The sequence below is a fragment of the Octopus bimaculoides genome, chromosome 20 (genome assembly GCF_046866305.1).
Source record: "Octopus bimaculoides isolate indiv1 chromosome 20, ASM4686630v1, whole genome shotgun sequence".
Taxonomy (NCBI): Eukaryota; Metazoa; Mollusca; class Cephalopoda; order Octopoda; family Octopodidae; genus Octopus; species Octopus bimaculoides.
In genome coordinates, this window is record NC_142947.1 from 13,984,130 (window position 1) to 14,003,209 (window position 19,080).

Sequence of the window (19,080 nt, forward strand, 5' to 3'; positions counted from 1 at the left end):
CATGAATTATCTCAGAGCTTTCAGACTTCAATGATGTGATTGTTTATTTTTAAAATGACATTTTAGAGTATGTGTGAGAGGCCAGATCTGGTCCGTTTGAACATAAAACAAATTGAATATTAGGGCTGTATATGGCTGATTTAGTGGAGGCGCAATGGCCCAGTGGTTAGGACAGTGGACTCGTGGTCATAGGATCGCGGTTTCGATTCCCAGACCGGGTGTTGTGAGTGTTTATTGAGCGAAAACACCTAAAGCTCCCTGAGGCTCCGGCAGGGGATGGTGGCGAACCCTACTGTACTCTTTCACCACAACTTTCTCTCACTCTTACTTCCTGTTTCTGTTGTGCCTGTAATTCAAAGGGTCAGCCTTGTCACACTGTGTCATGCTGAATATCCCCGAGAATTACGTTAAGGGTACACGTGTCTGTGGAGTGCTCAGCCACTTGCGCATTAATTTCACGAACAGGCTGTTCCGTTGATCGGATCAACTGGAACCCTCGATGTCGTAAGCGATGGAGCGCCAACAACAACAACATGGCTGATTTAAATGCTAAAGGGTTAAATTTAGGCATGTAATTTCAAAATTTCTTAAAATTACATTGTGTGTATGTGTGTGCATGCGCACAGCTGTGCGTGCCTGTATGTGCATGCATCTGTGTGTGCATATGTGTGACTATGTGCATCTGTATGCACATGCGTGCATGAATGCATGTGTGTGCCTGTATGTGTATATGTATGCATACATGTGAGTGCATGTGTGCAAGTGCATGCATGTGTGTGTGTGTGTGCGCGTGCGCATATGTGTGCGTAATGCTAAAAAGTGTAGAATAAATTGGAAAAATGTTACTTTTTTTACTTTCCCTACTAAATGCAAGACAAGATCTTGTAAATTTCTCAAAAAAAAAAAAAAAAGAAGAATGAAAACAAACTAGATCTAGCATTAATGATTTTAAATTATAAACACTGTAGTTAATATGATTTAATGATAGATGACATTAAAAATATTTTCATGTAACTGGGATTTTCCGTTCAGTGTAATGAGAAATGACTCAGTAGGTAACACAAGGAGTGAGAGAGAGAGAGAGAGAGAGAGAGAGAGAGAGAGAGAGAGACAGACAGACAGACAGAGAGAGAGCGAGACATGTTCATAGAATAAACATTCACAGACTAAACACACAATGAGAGAATGAAAGTGGGAGGGAGAGAAGGAGAGAGAGACGGAGGGGAAGAAGAAGAAGAAAGAGAGAAAAGAGAACTCAAAGAGAAGATGGGAAACATTCTTCCTCTTGAGAAATACTCAGTACATTGTTTATTTGTTGTCATGCATGATGTATGTTTATTCAACTATTGTTGTTATTGTTCTTTGTTTTGTTCACAGTTACTCAGCATGGTTTTATCTTGTCCATCAAGATTATTGTGACATACTTTCTTGACAAAAAAAATTTTCCAAACCTCTCTCCTTACTATAATTAGATATTCTCACACTCTCTCTCTCTCTCTCTCACATGTTTGCATACACACAGAAGTGGTTAGAGTTTCTGGCTCATGACCAGTGGTAGACTGGCCAGGTTGACAGCTTGCTTGATGGCAAGTGGGCCCCTGTGCCATTAGAATCCATATATGGGGGGGCCCATCCCCTCAAGTTTCAGAATTTTTCTATTCACTCCTGGAATTATCTATTAATATATATATATATATATATATATATACTCACTTTTACTTGTTTCAGTCATTTGACTGCGGCCATGCTGGAGCACCGCCTTTAGTCGAGAAAATCGACCCCAGGACTTATTTTTTGTAAGCCTAGTACTTATACTATATTTGGGTCTCTTTTTGCCGAACCGCTAAGTTACTGGGATGTAAACACACCACCATTGGTTGTCAAGCGATGGTGGGGGACAAGCACAGACACACAAACACACATACATATATATATATATATATATATATATATACATATATACGACGGGCTTCTTTCAGTTTCCGTCTACCAAATCAACTCACAAGGCTTTGGTCGGCCCGAGGCTATAGTAGAAGACACTTGCCCAAGGTGCCGACCAAAGCCTTGTGAGTGGATTTGGTAGACGGAAACTGGATAAGTACTAGGCTTACAAAAAATAAGTCCTGGGGTCGATTTTCTCAACTAAAGGCGGTGCTCCAGCATGGCCGCAGTCAAATGACTGAAACAAGTAAAAGTGAGTATATATATATATATATATATATATTGATAGATACAAACAGACATTCATATGTATGTATGTATATATATATATATATATATATATATATATATGTGTGTATAATTCCTTCTAATTTTGACACAAAACCAGCAATTTTGAGGCAAGTAGGCAAGTCAATAACACTGACTTCAGTACTTGACTAGTATTTTATTCTTTTCATTCAAAGAAGATGAAGAGCAAAGCTGGCCTTGTCAGGATTTGAACTCAGAAAGTAATGAGTTGCAAGAACTGTTGCTAGACATTTTGCCCAGTGTGCTCGGAGTAATGAGGCTACATTTAAATTAAATGTCTCAATTAGCGACACAATTGCACCTGCCAGGGACTTGAGAATCAGTATGTTATAAAGGAACTTTACCTGAAGTAACAGAATGATGTCTTTTCTCATCATAATAATTATTTTAAGCATTCTTTTTGATGTAATTGTGACGGGATCCATCTACTTGAACGTACTACAACAATCTATCACATCAAACATTCAAGAAGATTTTGAAGATATAGTTTTATTTCAGCAAGATGGGGGTGCTCCCACACTACCATAGCAACATAAGGCCCTACTTTGATGGGTTTTTGTCAAACAGACAAAGAGATTCTGTAGAATATTCACTGCATTCACCAGACTTTACACCACTAGAATTTTTTATGGGGATACTTAAACTATAAAGTTTACTGTACAAAACCAGTAACAGTTGATGAATTGAGGGCAACAAGTGAAAAAGATCACATGCAAAAACTGAATAAATGTACAGGGATGTTTGCAATTCCATTACTTCATGTTATCAACGTGCATGGAGAAAAATGATTATCAGCTTCAAAACAGGCATTCATAAAAATATTAAATTTTGTCTGTAGACTATTAAATTCTGAAAATGAAAAAAAAAAAAACACTGACTTTATAATCATTCACTATGTGCACTTTTTTTTTTTTTTTTGTGGTGGTAGTGGTGGGCATTCTGTATATGCTGCATTTCTTTTTTATTTACATTTGTTCAAGAACTCTCTCTGCAAATAGTTTTAAATGAAATGAAATGACAATTAATACATACGTAATATCAGCATTTGTATGTAACCCAAATACTTCTGGGCTGTCTGTACTTGGTAAGCTCTGAATATAATCGAGATAATCTTGCAGCTTAGTTCCTTTGGGTATTATATAGCCTTTATGGAGTTCAAAGTTTGTCTGAAACATGTTTTCTCCAAACCAACTCCGGCAAAATGTGTTTAAGAGGCGTTTATCAAAATCATCTGTCACGCGACCACCATATTGAATTTCTCCAATCATGTAGCGAACACAGGACCAATTTACTCCCTATGATATACAAAAGAAAAAAAAAAAGTAAGAAATACATTTTAGGCTGAAAGTTAAATATTTATGGAAAGTTTTATTATTCTTTTACTTGTTTCAGTCATTTGACTGTGGCCATGCTGGAGCACCGCCTTTAGTCGAAGAAATCGACCCCAGGACTTATTCTTTGTAAGCCTACTACTTATTTTATCGGTCTCTTTTGCCGAACCACTAAGTTATGGGGACGTAAACACACCAGCATCGGTTGTCAAGCAATGTTGGGGGACAAACACAGACACACAAACATGCACACACACACACACACATATATATACATATATACGACGGGCTTCTTTCAGTTTCCACCTACCAAATCCACTCACAAGGCTTTGGTCGGCCTGAGGCTATAGAAGAAGACACTTGCCCAAGGTGCCACACAGTGGGACTGAACCCAGAACCATGTGGTTGGTAAGCAAGCTACTTACCACACAGCCACTCCTGCGCCTATATATATATTTATATATATATCTTAAAACATGATGTTCATATGAACTGCTTACCTTCCGGATATCAATATCATCCAAGTGGTTCTGTATGAACTGGATGCTGGCATTGTAATCCGAAGTGTTGAACTCATAAGGAATATTCCAACCAAGTGGTCCAAATTTCCGACGTTCTTGGACAATGCTATGTAGAAAAGCTATAACAAAAATCAAAGGCTTCCACTGTGGTAGGTTGGTAACATCAAGAAAATCCTGTGAAAGGGCTGTGTAAGATCGTTTAAGACCTGACTTGATCCCTTGAGGTGGTTCATTTGTGAATTTTATGGATATCTGAAAAATAAAATAAAAATGTGAAAAAAAAAAAGATATTCATTTCTTAGACATGTCAATTTTAATAGAGGTGTGTTATAATTTTTTGTTTTACCATTTGGTTTGCAAGATTCCCAATGTGAAAACATGCTGAAACAGAGTTTGTTGTACCTAGGGAGGGTCATTACAATAAACACATACACTGGTCTTATATCACTTCTTTTATTATCATTAATCAATTAAAGGCAGTGGACTGGCAGAAATGTTATTGTTCTGGACAAAATGCTTATTAACATTTCATTCTGAGTTCAAATTCTGCGAAATCCTTTCAGAGGCAACGAAATAAGTACCTGTTGAGCACTGAAGTTGATGTAATCAATGAAACACCTCCCGAAAATTTCAAGCTTTGTGCTTATTGTAGACAGGATTATTATTATTAGACAATTAATTAGCCATTTAACCAATTAACTAATTAATTGTCTGATTAATTGTTCTGCCAATCAGATTTGTCAAAGTCCTTTTATCACCCTTCATGACTTTCCCTCTCTGCTCCAGATCTAGTGCAGAGAGGGTATTGATTGATTGACTGAACGATTAATCAAAGAACTGATTAGGTAATTGGTTAAATGATTAACTAATTTACTACTAATAATTAAAGAAGTGAAATAAAACTGATGTTTGTTATTATGCTGGCATAATGACCTTCACAACAAAATGTACAAGGGGGTGCTGAAAAATTCCTGGTTTTAAGGGTATTGCGAAAGGCCTGGTTTGAGGCCCAACCTTCTAAAAAAACTGAAGGACTGCTGCAATAAGAAAGTGAATCTAAGAGGGAAATATGTTGAATAAAATCATAATTAACTGACCCTCCAGTATATTCTTTTATACAAAGTCAGGAACTTTTCAGCACCCCCTTGTATAATGAGAAATTGAATTAATCATTTAAGGCAAGGAGGTGAAAAGCGAGGACAGATCTAATATAGTTTGAATTCAAAATAAATATACCGTTTTTGGCGTCAAGCTTCAGATCACTGTAGCAGCGGCATGATGCTACGTGGTTTTTCGCTGAGTCTTTCATCCATTGTATTAAAACAATTAGACAATCATGGGAGAAAGTCATTATATAAACTGACAAAGTTACATGTGTTTTTGTTTTTTTTGTTTGTCTTACTGAGCCTTAAACTTGGAAGACCAGAATTGTTTTTCTAGTTTTGTACTTTTACTGCAACTCTGTAATAGATTTTGCCATGAAATTTAGGTCTTCAGTAAGTTAAGAAAAACAAAAAATTTAAAAAATGTGACTAATTTGTTTGAAGTCACCTTTTGTATCACAACTAGATTGGTTACTGCACTTCGGAACTGATTATGCAACCCCTTCGCCAAAATTCTCTTCACCCATTCATCCATTCTTGTCTCCAGTATTTCTTCCTTTTCCAAACCCAGAAATAATCACTTTTATCTGACCGTTCTTCTACGGAGTATTACACCTCTGGAAATCTATTATCATAAGTTGTTCCTGTAGAATCAAACATGTTTTTTTGTTCCACCAAAACCATCAGACAAATCAATCTCATCAAACTCAAAGAGCCTGCAACTACAATGCACACAGCTTATTCCATTTGACTGGGTAAAGGGTAAAGACCCCCTTCGGTCATGGGATTGCATCTTGAAAGTTACTCTCCAAGGCACAAGTCTGAGCAAGGTTGTTTATGGAAGACCAACAGTCACCCATGCATACCAGCCCCCCTTCTCCACGCCACCAATGCTATCCAAAGGAAAAGCAAAGGCCAATACAGTTTGGCACCAGTGACGTTGCAACTCATTTCAACAGTGGAATGAACTGGATCAATGCGAAATAAAGTGCCTTGCTCAAGAACACAACACACACAGCCCAGTCTGGGAATCAAACTCACTACTTCATGACTGTGAACCTGATGCTCTAACCTCTGAGCCATGTGCCTCCACAAACCATGTAAAAAAAACTACAGCTGTAGCAGCAGAAACAAAGTAGGTTGTTTTTACCAAATATTACATTGCTGGATGACCTTGTCACTCACTGGAAAAACTATCAGTTTTTACATCGTCTCATTTCACATAATAATATTTTCATAATGACTCAAACACAAACACACACATATCATCATCATCATCATCATCGTTTAACGTCCGCTTTCCATGCTAGCATGGGTTGGACGATTTGACTGAGGACTGGTGAAACCGGATGGCAACACCAGGCTCCAGTCTGATTTGGCATATATATAACATATATATAACAAAATATAACAAAGTTGGAAAATTTACTGATATTGTTTATTCCCCAAAGGGAGCAAGCTGGCAGGTTCATTAAGTAAGCGGGGTTAAGATGCTTAGCAGCATTTTGTACATCTTTACAGTCTCAGCTCAAATTCTGCTGAGGTCAACTTTGGTTTTCATTTTTCCATGGTTGATAAAATAGGTACCAGTTGCATATTGAGGGGGGTGGGGTGATGTAATCGACACTTATACCATCACCCGAAATGGCTGGCTTTGTGTCAGCATCTGAAACTATTATTTATCCATCATGAGAAAGAGAGACAGACAGATAGACAGGGAAAGAGAGACAGAAAGAGAGAGAGAGAGAGAGATACAAATATATATATATATATATATATATATATATATATATACATACACACACACAAAATACTTTATACATATCTTTTATATTTCATCTTTTACTTGTCTCAGCCATTAGACTGTGGCTATGCTGGGGCACCACTTTGAAAAACTTTCATCAAATGAACTGACACCAGTAATTATTTTTAAGCCTGGTGCTTATTCCATTGCTCTCTATTGCCGAACCACTATGTTATGAGGATGTAAACAGACTAACACCAATTGACAAACAATGGTGGGGGACAGACAGAGACACAAAAGCACATGCACACACAGACATATATATATATAAATATGTATATTTGACAGGCTTCTTTCAGTTTCCATCCACCAAATCCATTCAGAAGGCCTTGGTTGCCTCAAGGTTCAAGTAGAAGACATTCACCCAAGGTGCCATGCAGTAGGAGTGAACCCAGAAACTTATGCTCCTGAACTACTTGCTACACAGCCAAACTGTCCCAATGATATATGCATAACAATGTTATCTGTGAGTGACAATATATTCAAGTGTTCCGGACATATCTACGTTAGCTGGTACATTTCCTCTGATCTCACGTCAGTAGGAATCTCGAAACAAATTTCAAGGATAGTTTCATGCCATAATGGCATAGGCAGAACATTAAATGGTGTGTATATTTTTAGAGATTTAGAGATTTAAGGACAAGATATTCAATTGTTCCCGAAATGCTGATATTTTCTATTAATCACATGATATAAATGTGTGTGTGCGTGTGGTTATATATATATATATATATATATATATATATATATATATATATATATATATATTTATATATGTGTGTGTGTGTGTGTGTGTGTGTGTGTGTGTATGTATATATACATACATATGTATGTATATATACATATATATATGCATATGTATATGTATGTATATATACATATATATACATATATATATATATATGTATGTATATATACATATATATACATATATATATACGTATATATATATATATATATATACAAAAATACATACATATATGTTACATAAACACACCAACATCAGTTGTCAAGCGATGGTGGGGGGACAAACACAGACACACAAGCATATACATATATATATATATATATATATTGATATATATATATATATACGATGGGCTTCTTTCAGTTTCTGTCTACCAAATCCACTATAGCCCGAGGCTATAATAGATGACACTTGCCCAAGGTGGCCACGCAGTGGGACTGAACCTGAAACCATGTGGTTGGTAAGCAAGCTACTTACCACACTTACAACTACTTATCAAACAGCCACTCCTGTGCCTATATTTATATATATATATATTTCTAGGATCAGAACTACCATAAATAATCAATAATTACCTGCAACAGATTTATAAGAAATTTTTGGTGGACTTCGGTGGTAACCCAAAGACGAAATTGCGAGTTCACATTTTCTGTTTCCAAAACTGTCTCAACGATTTCTGTTAAGAAATCAAGACTTAAATGGCAGTTCTGTAGCAGTAGCCAACCTCCTTGTTGGAAGCCCTGATGGAGCAACCTGCGTGCATGTACTTCTTGCCCTTGGCCCATTGATAAGGCACGACACTCTAAAAGAAAATAAGACTTATGTATAAACATCAGAAAATATTGTAAGAACTCTTGTGTGTATGTGTGTATGTGTGTGTGTGTGTGAATTGATGTGTATCTTTTTGCAAAATACTTGTGAGAGTGTGTCTGTTGTGTACAAGTGTCTGTGTGTGTGTGTGTGCATGCACGAATATCTTTACGTGTATGTCTGAATTGATGTTTTTGTAAGCATAAATGTGTGTGTGGTGTGGTCTGTGTGCGTACATCTGAAACGTATGTATGTATTTGAATTGATATGTGCTTGTATATATATATATATATTTGTGTGTGTGTGTGTGCACATGTACATGTGTGTGTGTGGACACATGCATGTGTGTATGCATATCTAAAAAAAAAATAATAAACAGAAAACATCCTATAACGTTAAAGCTGATTTCTAAAATAAAAACAAACTCCCTTCAGGAAATATCAAGTACAGATGAAGTGCGATGTTAAAATTCAGAAGAGTATTTCATACTTCTACCTTTTTGCTTACAGCCTGGATTGGCAGAAAACATTAAATGATCTTTTGTCATACATTAAAAACCCAAATTTTTCACGATCATTGTATTGACTCTTAGTCATTAAACCAAGATAGAAATGTGAATTTATAATACAGGGTAATTAAAAAAAAAATGAACTGATTTCATCAGGCAATATTTTAATATGGAAAAGCAATAGAATACTCCAGCTAAGTCACAAGTATTTACTCACAATCAACATTTATCTCTTCTCTTACAAGTATTTGATCTGGCGACCACCTGCAGAATTCCTCCCAGATGCACATCATCATATCACAATACACTGAGTTAATTGCTGTTGTTGTTCAGTGTTTAAGGTCATCGAGGTCAGTGGGTAGCAGTGGAGTTTTCTCACTGCTAAGTATTTTACCTGGTGTGCTAACAATTTTGCCAGCTCACTGCCTTAAACTCATTATTAACAAGTGCACTCAGAGAGCACAAACCTCCATCAAGGCAACACCAATGTCCTCCCAACGATTAGCCGGAGATGACTTTTAAAATGAGAATATCTGAAATAAACTCGACTGCTCTCACAAACAAGAATACTAAAAATGAACCCAACTACTCTGAAAAATTGAATTTAAAAAAACGGAAAAATAATCCAGAATCCTTGTCCAGTGCCAGATCAATCCCAAAATCTAATCAGCTCATGCCAGTCACGAGGCCAAACATCCCTGAAAGTTTCATCAAAATCCATCCAGCGGTTCTTGAGATATCTTGTCCATGGACAAACAAACAAAGAAACACAACTGAAAACAATACGTCCACCTTTGCTAAGGCAGAGGTAATAATGTAAAATGATAACTGAGAATGTGTCTTGGTCACTGTCTTTTTGTACATCTTTGTATAATAAATTTACATCACTACCAAGACATCTGTAGCACTCATTTTATGGGACAGGGTAAAGGGTAAAAAACCTCTTTGGTCATGAATGACCATAGGATTGCACCTAGAAAGTTACCCTCCGAGGCACAACTCTGGGCAGGGTTGTTTATGGAAGACCAGTAGTCTGCCCATGCATACCTGCCCCCCCCCCCCATCTCCACACCATTGATACTACCCAAGGGAAAGGCAAAGGCGGATACAACTTGGCACTAGTGATGTTGTAACTCATTTTTACAGCTGAGTGAACTGGAGCAACATGAAATAAAGTGTCTTGCTCAAGAACACAACACACACAGCCCGGTCTGGGAATCAAACTCAGTACTTCATGATTGTGAGCCTGGCACTGTAACCACTGAGCCATACACTTTCATGTTTGGAAGAAGGAAAATATAAAAGTGAATGAGTTCATGAGAAGATAATACAAAGCAGTAGGATACACAGAATATAGCGCTCTCTGAGGATGTTGAAAGTTTGTAACTAGAACAGTGATGCATTACTTAGAATTTACAGGACCTAAACAAAACAGAAATGGAAAGGAGGTCAATAAACCGTAAAAGAAATTAGAAAAATGTCTTATGGAGTTCACACAAATGAAAGCCTATGATGGAGCTGAGAACAAAGAAAGACTCACTCAGCAAATGGTAATACAGTACAATTGTTTGACAGGTTAAGGATAGTTGCAATTACCTTTGCTTAATGAAGCACCTTCAAAAGTTGCTGAAAAGAATAGTAGGTAAATTTCGATGCTTTCACCCGCACGATTTTCACTACGGAAAATAATGATTCAGATTTTTTGCGTGGAATCAAGTACCCTGACCTCCTAATATGCCGGAAACCCATTATTTTTGTTTGGAAAAAGGAGGCGCAGGGGTGGGGTCAAATTTACCAAATAGTCAAACCTTTACTACTGTTTGCGCACCACTTGTCACCAGACATAAAAAGGAAAAGCCAAAGAACAGTTGGTGGCAGACATTTTAAGATTACAGTCAACATTGCAACACAAAGTCAAGTCAAAGACAGTCAACATTGCATGGAATGGATGTGCAAGAGTAGCCATGATGTGAATTTGGTGGAGGAATCTTGGTGCCCTATGCACTAAGCAGTACAGGGGTACTAAAGTGAAATCTAAAGCCAGCACATGAAGGAATTGGCCAAATAGTCATTTATCTTTGTAGGAAAACTAAGTTCAATGAACTGGAAAAAGCCAAAATTTTGTATGGTCATTTGTTATACAGATTTTATTATATAACATCTAAAGTTCAAAGGCTTACCAATCTTATGTTTCTTAGCAAGCGCTTCGATATTACTACTGGGGTCTGCTCCCATTGAAAGCATTCCAACTAATGGTGTACGGCTATCACTTTCTTCCCACACTTTTGCCAAATCAAGAATGACACCTTCAGCGTATACATCACCAAGTGTATCAGCAATATAATTTCTTGCTTGTGGTAATGTACGGTCAGGACACCAGCAACGAACCAGCAGCAGACACCGGAAAGTATCCAGTGATGTACTGTAACCATCTGGAATCATTTCTTCTTCAGGACATCGTTTGTCAAACCAAGCTTTCCACTGCTTTTCGTTCCTGGTGACCTACCAATCAAATGACATGAAATTAAGAAATACAATTTGTATCATCATCATCACCATATAAAAGCAATGATTATTACTTGCTAATTCCTAATAGAAATAATAATAAAACTTCATTATCCTGCTTCAAATGGAGCATCTTGTCTAAGAACAAAGACCTTGTAAATTATGTACATCTGAGAACATCTATATTTTTCTTACCAAAGGACATCTTTTTAACAAATATCAAAAACGGATTTTCTTTTTGTACAAATAGAATCCTGAAAAGATATCCACTGTAAATTCAAATTCTGCCTCTATCTGCAATCTTTGCTTGCAGATTAAATTTATTTATCTCCTTTTAATAATTTTCATTATAATTCCTACTAATCTTGCTCCCTTATTACACTCTTTCACACTTAATCTTATTCTTACACAACTCTTTTATTGATATAAGTATTTTACATCAACACCACAACAAAATCTACCAACCTACTAACTTTAACTAACTTGTAACCAACCTCACTTAGTTTTACTCTCAGTTACAATTGGCACATGTGGATCTAGGATCCACACCACAATTAACATATATCCATCAGAACTTTCTCTGGTGCCACGTAAATAGCACTGGTGATTGTGCCATGCAAAAAGCACCCAGTACACTCTGTGAAGTGTTTGGCATTAGGAAGGGTATCCAGCTGTAAAAACCACGCCAAAACAGACTGGTATGACTCATGGCCTTTCAAGCTCTTGTCAAAACCATCCAACCCATGCCAGCGTGGAAAACAGACCTTATATGATAATGATGATGATGATGAAACCATTTTCCTGTAATGCCAATTTAAACTCTTGCTGGCTGTCTACATAAATTTCTTTTAACTGAATCTACACCTGCACTTCACTTCACTACATCAAACTAAATATTCATTATCATTTTATCAAACTACTTTCCACCACCGCTTACTTGCTCATTGACCTCACTACAGAACTTATCAAAGTTTTTATACCAATATCTTATCTAATCATTAAATTTTTTTTTTTCTTCTTTCCATTCATTAGTCCCTTGTCTTCATAAATTACCACCCCCACCCTTACAGCTTTGTCTTTATCCACCGCCAGCTCTCTAACAGTGACTCACATTTATGCAGTTATTTTCCTGCTTCTTCCTCTTATCTAATTAATCAGTTGATTTTGTTATCACTTTGATCTGTGATGTAGCCCCCCCCCCCCACACACACACACATACATACATACATACACATATACATACATACACATGTACACAGACTGAAAAAAGGAACATCATAAAGTATTCTTCACGTACACTCCTAATATACTTAAATTTAATTTCTTCCCTTCAACTTTGTCTCTTACATGTTATTTATGATATAAACTATTACTACTATTGCTGCTAATGCTACTACTACTACTTCATTGTTGTTACTATTACTACTGCTGTTGTTTTTGAGTCTAGTGGAGAAAACTTACAAGTATTCAGACACTAGGGATCTGAGGCTACATTGTCGAATGTTATTAAGGCTGAGGTAGATTTTTCTGCTATTTATAAGAAAGTTCTTCTTCTTCAAATTCTTCTTCTTCTCCTCTTCTTCCTCCTCCTTCCTATCGCTTCCCTCCCTGCAAGGATGATTTGTTTGTACTTATCAAGTATTTGTGCTCTTACATAAGAGCAAACCATTCTTTTCAGATAGTGAAAGGAAGATTTCATAACTGATGACGCATAACAACACAGAAATGCATACATCCCTACAATTCAGTGAGTCATTCACAGCCTAACATATTTTCACACCTGTCATCAAGGAGGAGAATTTTCTTCCAAACCTATTTGCACAGCAAAAGGCTTCCCTATATCTGAGTATCCCTCGAGTGTATTAAATATGACTTTACATCAATATATTTTTTTCTACATTGCTTCATGCAACTTTAGTTTATCATCATCATCTCCATCATTATCATCATCAATATCAAACATCCATTTTCCATGCTGTCATAGGTTGGATGGGTTGACAGGAACTGGCAAGGCCAGGGGTCATACCAGGTTCCATAGTCTGTTTGTTTTTGCTTGGTTTCTATGCCTGAATGCTTTTCCTAATGCCAATCACTTCACAAAGTGTACTGGGTGCTTTTTACATGACACTATCACCAGTCCTTTCATGTGGAACCAGCACCAGTGATTTTTACATGGCACCATCATCAGTGAGTTTTATGTGGCACCAGCACCAGTGCCTTTTATAATGTAACCAGACTATTTATGCTAAATATTTAGTATAACAATATAGAAATTGCTAAAGATTACCTGTTCCAAAATAGCTGAAAACTGAGGCAAATTACTCAACTCTACAAGATTCAACCAGGTTATATCGGAAATCCAGCGATATGGCTTCGGTGCAACTGTATTCAGGTCAAGAGAAGCACCTCCTGCAGACAAAGAAAAGAAAAGAATTAAACAGTTTGAGGTGGAATCTTGGAACATGGCACTTGTAATAGTGGTGATAATGCAAGTAATGAGGAGAGTGATGAGGATGTGCTACATGTATGTATAGATTGAGAAGGTGAATAACAAGGACCTTTTTGTGTGCACAGTCTATGACAGACCATGCCTGTCTTTGGCGGGCCCCAAATCTCACCTGTGAACCCATGGAAAACAAACTTCAACCAGCTATTCTGGTTATATGTCTGTGCACACGTTTGAATGTGGTGTGTGCCAGAGGGCTTGCAAATCCAATGGGGGTCTTAAAAGACATGTTAGGATCCACAATGAACAGAACTTACCTGCAGGTATTGGTAGTGCAAATCAGAGGTGCAATCTGTGTGGGTGTTTTTTCAAAACACTGTCTGGTTTAAAAAGCCACATCAGACGCCATGAAAGGGCTAAGGTGTAGGTACAGGAGGTGGTCAAACTCTGTGTAAGGAGTAGACAACCACCACCATGTATGTATGTATGTATGTATGTATGTATGTGTGTCTGTGTGTATATATACATATATGTGTGTGTATACATATACACACACATATATACACACATATATATAAGGCGTGTGGCTTACCAGTTAGGGTATTCAACTCGTGATCACCAGGTTGTGAGTTAAATTCCCAGTGGTATGGTGTGTCCTTGAGCAAGACGCTTTATTTCACATTGCTCTAGTTCAGTCAGCTGGTGAAAATGAGTTGTACCAGTAATTCAAAAGGGCCAGCCTTGTCACATTTTGTCACACTGAATCTCCTTGAGACCTACAAGAAGCATATGCATGATCGTGGAGTACTCGGCCACTTTCACATTAATTGCATGAGCATGCTATTCTGTTGATTGGATCAACTGGAAAAATTGTTGTAACCTATGAAGTGGCAGTGTGTGTGTGTGTGTATGGTGCCCCAGCATGGCCACAGCTCATGAGGTGAAACTAGATAAAATGAAATATATATATATATATATATATATATATATATATATATACGTATGTAGGCAGGGCCAGATTAAGACCCATCGAGGCCCTAAGCACTTAAAAGATTTTGGTGCTCCCATAAAAGATTATGAAATTCAACATATAAACAATAACCATAAAATAAATTTTTATTTTTCTAAATGAAACAAAACAGTAAGAGGGAAAATAATGTTTATTATTGTCTAGTTCCACTTTATTTCTATTTGAAAAGTTTCCTCCTACATTTTTGAATTGCAAAGTCTTTGATCAGATCCTCAAAATTAATCTTAGGTAACACATCTGCATCTATACTTAATATAGATAAAGGCATCCCAAATATTATTTTAGCAAGTTTAAAGTGATTTCTTTTGTTGTGCTGTAGACCATTTACCATTTCTGTGGTTCCCCTTCCTTCCCTTGATGCCCTAAGCACGTGCTTATTTTGCTTTATGGTTAATCCAGTGCTGTATGTAGGGGTGGATAAACTTATGGTAACACCACTTTTTATTTAACTATTTTTTTCTATTGACATATGACAAATTCTAAACTGTTCTAAATTGTGTAGATGTGTTCATATGCACTAAGCGATGTGTAGTTGATTATGAAAGTTTCATTGTATAATTATCAAAAATTTGATGGTATTTACGTTATGGTGGAAAATTTTTTCTGAATGTAACGAAGAAAATTCTAGCTATTTTAGTTCTAATCTAATTCTACATTTTCCTTTTTTTTGCATATTTGCCATGAGTAATGGAACTTTTTCTTTTCCCCGCCTCCAAAATTGAACTGCAATAACTACGAGACAGCATTTAAACATTTTATCCTTGAATAATAGAAATTGGTTTAGTAGAATAATTTGTAACATTTGTATTTTGAAAGCCTGGTTGTAGTTAAGTCAGCTGTCATTGAATATAACTATGATAAAAGGAGACCCACTTACAACAATACCGCATCACAGGTACAACAATTGCAATCTCTCGCCAAATTTTTCATTACATTCCGTTTCTTTCATTGTATTCCATTATATATATATTAAAAAAAACTGAAATAAATTCATTTCCTTATTGTTTTCTCTAATTAATTTCATTATTGTTTTCTTTAATTAATTTCTTTTAGAGAAATCCGAAAAAATTATTTTATTCATTTTTTTTTTTTTTTTTTCAGAATTCAAGGTTTCGTAATGTTTTCGGTTTCAAAAATTCATGTTTTCTTATAGTCTTTCATTAAATTTTTACGGTCCTCTTTCTGCTTTGATTTTCAAAAATTTGTTTATGGTTCCGTGGATAGGCTGGAGTTGACATGATAACAAACAGAAAATTTGAGAATATGCGAATGGTTGGAAGAAATTAAAAAAGACCCGCCAAATGTATTTTAATAAAAAAAATATTTGAGCGCATGTCCTCGATAGGCCTTCAGCTTCAATGATTGCATCAATGCAGGATTGGAATCGTTGACATGCCAGCACTGAACAGTCCTTGTTCATTTCAGACGTCAGTTGGATATTAGTAACAATTAGGTGAAACTATAGAATTGTTAGGGCGTCTCCCTTCCAACATACTTTGAACGTCGTGGTCCACAAGATTTTAAAGCTGACGAGTTTTTGAGGCCCCAGATTTGTTTGTTTCATGATCGTAAAGATTGTTTGACATCCATTCTTCGGATACGTGCGCATTTTGAGAAGGTGCTGGATCTTGTTGAAACATGCATGGCCCTTCCACTGCGTACTTTATCCATTCAGAGTTTAAGAATCGTCTCCAGCACAGTTGTCCCGTAAATTTTCATAAATCAAGAAAAAGCAGTACTCAGATATTAGGTACCATGACGGGTATATTGTACAATAAAAAATATTGCGCAATATACCCTTTGTATTAACCCAATTTACGAGTGCTGCTTTTTTCTGACTCACAGCAATTTGTTGGACTATACGCGCGCACATGCACGCGCTTTTATATAGTCGAGTAGTATATGACCTGCATGTGTAATTAGTCATCTATATTGTCAAGTTAATATTTGAGGCGAAACCAATGGCAATTTTCTAACCACTTTTATACCATAGCCAGGAATATACTACCCGTCTATATAATAGTGAGACTATTGAATCTCTTTAAGACCGTGCTTTTTTCCTAACAACTTACACACGTGTATATATATGTTTCTCTACTTTCACACACGTACACAACCGCACAAATAGACATTCTCGGAACAGTGACACAAAGACACGCCCAGGAAGCTCGCACATGCTCACACGCAAGAAAAGCGTGTGCATATAGAGGAGAAAATGCTATACAAACAATCAAAGAAACAAAACATACACTACTCTCACGTATGTGTGTTATTTTTCTGAGAAAATAACACACATACGCATTCTGCGTTCTTATACATTTATTTCAGAAGCTAACATAAACACACAAACAAACATACATAACTAGACATCGTTGTAGAATGCAACAAATGTATATCACATGCTAAACACATGCACATGAGGCACAATAACAGTACACAGCTACCTTGGAAAAAACCCACACCAAAATAAACTTAATGAAAAGCAATTTTAAAATAACTACAAAGTCTCTATCGCGCGTGCACGCACACATATACTTTACGCTATCTAAAACCGTCCTAAACTGGTTTATCTTTACTGTTCCTGCTTGTCATAGTATCCCTGTAAACACGTGGAGAAGAAAATTAAACATTAACACACATGCGCACTCACATACACACACGCGCGCAGGTTCACATGCATGAGCCCACACACTTGCACACACACACATTCCAAAACATACAAAAGATCACGTAAACCAATGCACATACACACATACACATCCATACTACTAACGTCTTAAAGCATAGACATGCTACGCAGTTGTCTGAGAGGCCTCTGGGTCTAGGAACCCAGTGTATGTTGTTATTGCGTATGTAGGAACTCTTGAGTGTAGGCGGGGGGGGGGGGGCTACTAAAGCAGACCTAGTCCACGATATTATATAGCATAATATAAATACAAGGCAACCTTAGCTACATTATTGGTCACTAGACAAATCAATGTAATGGGTTTTATGATATCTATTTATCAAAGGCGGCGAGCTGGCAGAAACGTTAAGTCGTCTTTGCTTTTCCTCCTTTCGGGGTCGATAAATTAAGTACCAGTTGCGTACTGGAGTTGATCTAATCGACTGACCCCCCCCCCCCCCCCGCTCCCCAGATATTTCTGGCCTTGTACCTAGAGTAGAAAAGAATATTTATTTACTTAATAAGGCGGTGAGCTGGCAAAAACATTAGCACGCCGGGCGAAATGCTTCGCGGTATTTCGTCTGTCTTTATGTTCTGAGTTCAAATTCTGCCCAGGTCTACTTTGCCTTTCATCCTCTCAGGGTCGATAAATTAAGTACCAGTTGCGTACTGAGGTTAATCTAATCGACTGACCCCCTCTCCAAAAATTTCGGGCCTTGCGCCTTGAGTAGAAAAGAATATTAATAGAATATTGAATATCAAGACTCTTTGCAGGGGTGATTGCACCTGATATTCCTGCCATGTGTGCAGACAATGCAACCCAAGATATCTGCTCTTGGTACTTCAGACATGTACTTTTTATAAAGGTAGTTTTTATAGTATTTCCGAAGTAAAGATTCAAATATATTGTATTTGTGTGTGTGTGTGTGTATGTGTAAAATATATTCATATATAATATTTGAGTGAGTGTATATGTGTATGTTTATTTAGAAAGATATATAGAAAATAAAATTACAGACACGTGCATTTACGAATGCATATATATATAAACAGACACACTTAAAAAGGAAGGAAGGGAGCTGTGACAAAGTATAGAAAACCATGTTCACAACAGACTGCGCTACTCATACGTTATAGATGTATACATATGCACACACACACACACACACACACACACAGACTTGAAGTGCGGTTTGATTTTTTTGTAGCCTTTTTATATATAAGATACTGCAATTAGCCGTCACTTTTGATGGCACAGGGCCAACTAGTATATATATATATATATATATATATAAGGATTTTATATATATATATATATATATATATATATATATATATAAGGATTTTTATATATATATA

General features: G+C 36.6%; 1 protein-coding gene across 1 annotated transcript in view; it reads right to left on the reverse strand.

Annotated features, from left to right (window-relative positions):
- The window catches only part of LOC149131596 (dynein axonemal heavy chain 8-like), a 30,393-nt gene extending 14,367 nt beyond the window's left edge, over positions 1–16,026 (reverse strand). Inside the window, exons 1-6 of the mRNA XM_089338030.1 lie at positions 15,934–16,026; positions 13,868–13,989; positions 11,256–11,577; positions 8,333–8,559; positions 4,082–4,354; positions 3,283–3,545 (exon numbers count right to left, since the gene is read on the reverse strand). Of these exons, the coding sequence (XP_089194156.1) occupies positions 3,283–3,545; positions 4,082–4,354; positions 8,333–8,559; positions 11,256–11,517 (1,025 nt within the window). The 5' untranslated portion in view covers positions 11,518–11,577; positions 13,868–13,989; positions 15,934–16,026. The remainder of the gene's footprint in view (positions 1–3,282; positions 3,546–4,081; positions 4,355–8,332; positions 8,560–11,255; positions 11,578–13,867; positions 13,990–15,933) is intronic.
- Positions 16,027–19,080: the final 3,054 nt, after the last annotated feature.